Source organism: Cucurbita pepo, chromosome 16 (genome assembly GCF_057944985.1).
Source record: "Cucurbita pepo subsp. pepo isolate OVF chromosome 16, ASM5794498v1, whole genome shotgun sequence".
Classification (NCBI taxonomy): domain Eukaryota; kingdom Viridiplantae; phylum Streptophyta; class Magnoliopsida; order Cucurbitales; family Cucurbitaceae; genus Cucurbita; species Cucurbita pepo.
This window is the reverse complement of record NC_141813.1, coordinates 8,726,361-8,731,104: the sequence shown is the minus strand read 5'-3', so window position 1 is coordinate 8,731,104 and position 4,744 is coordinate 8,726,361. Positions and strand designations below refer to the sequence as shown.

Sequence of the window (4,744 nt, the reverse complement as noted above, 5' to 3'; positions counted from 1 at the left end):
CGACAAGGATGACTAAAAAAGCCTAATATATTTAATAGTGATAAGAACAGTGTCACTAAAAAAGCCTATTACACAGTGCAAGGCTAAGAAGATTCAACAATCATTCATTTTTCATCTACAAAATTGGATAGACTCGGTTCAACCATCATTTCATGTGTTACAAGCTTATTCGATTGAAGAAGAATCATTTGGACCTTCAGAAGTGAATATTTGCACGATTGAAGTAGCGGATGAAGTTGCAAACATCTTTTCATGAGTTCTTAGAAAACTTATTTATTGTTTTTTTATTTCTTAATTATTGTAATAGGTAAAAAGGTGGAAGTTAAGTCTTTTGTGGAGATTTAAGGGGATTAGGATTAAATCTCGACTACTAATTTCTTTTGCGGGGAGACCGTAAATACCCATAAATTATTATGTAAAAATGAGATTTGTGATGAATGAAATTGATCTCTCAAGTTGAGACGTTCCCCTTAGAAATCTGAGCATCATCTTTGTCATTTCTAAGTTTCATGTCATTCTTGTGGTAGATTGCATCTGAGTCATTCATTTCTAAGTTTCATGCCATTCTTGTGGTAGATTGCATCTGAGTCATTCAATCAAGCATTGATCAAGTTCGACGTGGAATGACTCAATTTAAAATAAGATTCAAATCTTGCTTCTAGATCTTCTTAAGAGGTAATCTAATTCTAGTCTTATCTCTTGGTTAATCCAAATTTTGTACAAGGACGTGTTATTTTTTTATTTATTCAAGAGTTCTTGCTTCAACAAAAGCTTGGATCGTTGGGCTGAGGATTAGGGTTGCCTTATCATTTTCCTTTTCAGTAGCTCAATCATAGGAACTTCAAAGTTAGCGTGGCTTCACATGAAACAATTCTATGTTGAATGATCTTCAATTCTTTAGAATTTTCCTAGAATGCATGTGAGTGAGGACAAAACAAGTTGAAAGAATCCATATTAATCTGGGGGAATAGTCTTTATTATGAGAAACGAAAATACATGACTATTTGTAGGGGATGCAGGAGAATGTCAGGTCACATAGGTGCTAGAATTTAGATTTTAAATCATAGACACGGGACATTACAAAACATAACTAAAGTACATAAATATAAATGAGAGAAAAATAAGCTAATGGTACTTTATATAGAGAACAAAATGAGATAAGAAAAACAAGAATATGCCTTTAACAAGTTGCAAGAATAAATGTTGGCCTCAAATCTATTGATGGTCAAGAACTACATGTACCTTTGAATTGGAAGTACCAACATTCTTTGCAAAAGAGATGAAAGTCGACGAGACGAGCAATTGACATCTCATGACCATAAAGTTGCTTTACAAGGGAGACCATCGAAGAGAAGTCCATTAAAACTATTACCGTTTTCATCTCATGACTTTAAAACTACTTTACAAACTATCAATTTTGGATTCGAAACAAATCATTTAAAAGTGGAAAAGAATGATATGAATGGTCACAAACTCAATCAATTCATATCTTGATTTTCATGCAAAAAAAAAAAAATAAAAAAAAAAAATAAAAAATAAAAAATAATAATAATAATAATAATCAAATATGATTGATTATCTATCTTGTGAAGTGTTCGAGACAAAGAACTTGTTCATTGCCTCGAGATTTTTTATTAGAACAATAATGTCTAACTTAATTCTTAAGGTTGAATTCAAATAGGTTTGTGAGTACTAATGGTTTAGAATCACGAGTTCATAATTCCAATTCACTAGAGTTCTCATATTATTTGGTGTTAGAATATTTTTTATATCATATCAATAGGGTACAGATCATCTTTCAATCATCTTATCTTGAGGTTTGTGTGATGTAGAACTTTTGGCTCATGACGTAACCTTTCTAGGCCTAGGGAGAGGCTGATTGGTCTCGGGAACTGGTTGACCCTCAGTCAGTTCATCATTTGAAAATGAATAGTATTTACATAAAACCTTACTTAAAAAGAATCCCGCTACATTTTTATGCTACATATATAGTTATCTCAACTCTAAAAGAATAATCACTAAATTTAAAATGTTTAGGAAGATGATGGGAGGACGTGACTTCTACAGCTTTTGGTCCCCTAAAAACGCACAATCCAAAAGTCAAAGAAGAATCCTTCTAACCCTTTTTTCAATTTTTCGGTTCGGAGTTCTCTCGCTCTTACCTCTATTTTCTTTCTTACTCTCGTTCCCTTTGCCCGTTTCTTTCGCTCCCTCACTCTCTTGTTTCCTCTTTCTTTTCTATCGGTTAACGTAGTTGAGATAAAATGATGAAATTTATCGTATCGTCTAATTTTACTCTGTCCCATGAAAGTGATAATACAGAGAATTTTTCACATGTAATTTCTATCATGTAACTGTCCAAGCCCACCACTAATAGATATTGTCATCTTTGAGCTTTCTCTCTCGAGCTTCCCCTTAAAGTTTTTAAAACGCGTCTACTAGGGAAGTGATTTTCACACTGTTATAAAGATTGTTTCGTTCTCTCCAACTAATGTGGGATCTCACATAAACAAACTCAAAAATCAAATATAAAGTTTGATTCCAACCCCCCCGAGTTACTAAAGTCTATAACCTACGAGCTAAGCCGTTCTAACTCGTACCTTCCTATTAACTTAATAGTTGTTTAAACTAATTAAATTACTTTTTAGAAAGAAAAAAATTGTAATAATAATAAAAGAAATAAAAAAGAGAGAGATCTCTGAAGTCACTTCAAAGTTCAAACTATAAAGTATTATTCAAAGAAACATGATGAACAAAAACAAACATAACAAAAACGAAACTAAAAACGGGTACAGAAAGATTTTAGCTGAGAACAAACCGGCAGTGATGAAAACCTACAAACAACACAACAACAATCAGTTCATCAAAATTCGAATCAATGGAGAGACCAAACAGAAATCAAAATAGAAATAATCCCAGAAATTCTTACTTGGGTCTGAGCTTATGATCATGGCAGTGCCTCCAAAGCTGCAAGTTCCTCCACTTCGCTTGTTCTTTTGCCAGTAGCTATTAAACGCATAAGAGGCATGTGCCACCAAGGTATCCGGATGAAAGCAGTCACCGTCCGCCGATATCTCTCGGCAGTCAGCGCCGCCTTGGCCACAAGCATAATCCATCGCCTGTTGCAGAATCTCTGCCGGAACGCTCGGTTTCGCCACACACCATTGCTTCTGCACACCACCTGTTTGTGGAAATGGCGCACCGACGTTTTGGTCTGGATTACACGGAGGCAGGACAAAACCCAACGGAGGACTCGCTGGAACCACGAACGGCGGCGATTCTGGAGCGGCAGCAAAACCCCAATGCGGCGGAGATGCGATTTGAGACTCTGGTGGATTTGGGGGTATGGCGAGGTCTGATGGTAATGGGGGCTCTGATGTAAAGAAAGATTCGTATTCGTTGAGTTCCATGAATGAAAACAGCTTTCTGCTAAATGGGTTCCTCTGTTTCGAAACGGTGGTTATTAAATTCACTTTGTTGAGCTTTAGAAACCCAAATTTGGCCATTCGAGTGGAGACGAAGCTCTGTGTTTCATGAGGAGAAAGTACATTTTGAGGTAATTTGAGAGTGAATGTAGAGTTGGTAGTTTTGATGAACTCAATCACAAGATTAAGCATATTGTGAGGCTTTGAGTGGAAGCAATCTTCAAGGAAGAGAGTTGAAACTTTGATTTGATTCTCCAAACCCCATCTCGTGAGAGAATAAAACAAATTCTTCAAAGAAAGCAACACGGAATGTAAATGGTTGGTGTCCTGATTGCATAAAGAAGTGTTACCCACAACAATGGTACTGATATTAGTGGCAGGGTAGTGAGCCAGAACGAAGGCTCTGAGCCAAGTTTCCGCCATTAAAACACTGGATGAGACCTCTGGAAGCTCAGCATCAGTGACAGAAACAGCAACAGGGAGCTGAGAAGCAGAGATTGGTGGAGAAACCCCTGAAGAAATCTTCTCATCCAGCTTCAGAAATTGGATGGATTCTTGACCTGCAGCTGCCATGGAAGAACAGTAAATGAGAAGAAGAAAGAACACCCAAGAAGGGAAGTGAAAGGAAGCTTACTTGTAAGACCCAGAAGGAAGAAGAAGAAGAAGAAGAAGAAGGAACAGAGAAGGTTGCTGTTGAAGTTCAGCATTCTCTTCTCTGCAAAACGAAAAGAAAAGAAGAAAAAAAAAAAAAAAAAAACAGAGAAAATGAGGAACTATGGAGAGAACGTGTTAGCAGTCCCGGCCATGTCCTCCATTGATGGCGGTGAGAAAGGTTTATATAGTGAGGGTTTGAGAAAGCTTAATGGAAAAACCAGTGTTGGCTTCCAATTTACAAGAAATGCCAAAATATATCCGTTGCTTGGGAATGAGGTTTGATTGTTTATTGGACTCCTAATTTTGTGAAATATTGAAACCCTTAACTTTGAATTATCACTTCTTTCCTCTTTTCAATAATTACCGTTTTGAATTCCCAAATTTGTAAAATAACACATTAACAGATATGTTAATATCAGCTTTGGCTTGTTATGTATGGTCTACTCCCCTTCTAAATAATATTTCGTTCTCCTCCCTCAATCGATGTAGGTTTTCAGACTATATAACTTTGATTCGATATAAATTTATTTGGGTTAAGTTGAGTTCAAATAAATAAAAAATTTATGAGTGATTTTCTTAAAACTAGATTGAGTTAAATTTATTGTTAATTTTGAAAATATATTTTTAGGCTAATTATGTAATAAATATTTGTACATATGAGGTTG

At 35.7% G+C, this 4,744-nt stretch overlaps 1 protein-coding gene across 1 annotated transcript; it reads right to left on the bottom strand.

The window, feature by feature from the left end:
• Positions 1 to 2,704: 2,704 nt before the first annotated feature.
• Positions 2,705 to 4,288, bottom strand: LOC111776786 (O-Glycosyl hydrolases family 17 protein). Its single transcript, XM_023656149.2, has 3 exons — positions 4,060 to 4,288; positions 2,930 to 3,991; positions 2,705 to 2,834 (listed from the first exon to the last, which is right to left on the bottom strand). Exons 1-3 carry the CDS (start codon positions 4,130 to 4,132, stop codon positions 2,803 to 2,805), a joined length of 1,167 nt encoding a protein of 388 aa, XP_023511917.2. The 5' UTR covers positions 4,133 to 4,288; the 3' UTR covers positions 2,705 to 2,802.
• Between the last annotated feature and the right edge of the window lie 456 nt (positions 4,289 to 4,744).

What these genes read in the sequence shown, in the direction of transcription:
- LOC111776786 (XM_023656149.2), bottom strand. Translation starts at nt 4,132, where the DNA reads ATGCTGAACTTCAACAGCAACCTTCTCTGTTCCTTCTTCTTCTTCTTC. An exon ending in CTTCCTTCTGGGTCTTACAA is followed by an intron (nt 3,992 to 4,059) that starts GTAAGCTTCCTT and finishes CTTCCATGGCAG; the next exon opens with CTGCAGGTCAAGAATCCATC. An exon ending in GATCATAAGCTCAGACCCAA is followed by an intron (nt 2,835 to 2,929) that starts GTAAGAATTTCT and finishes TGTTGTTTGTAG; the next exon opens with GTTTTCATCACTGCCGGTTT.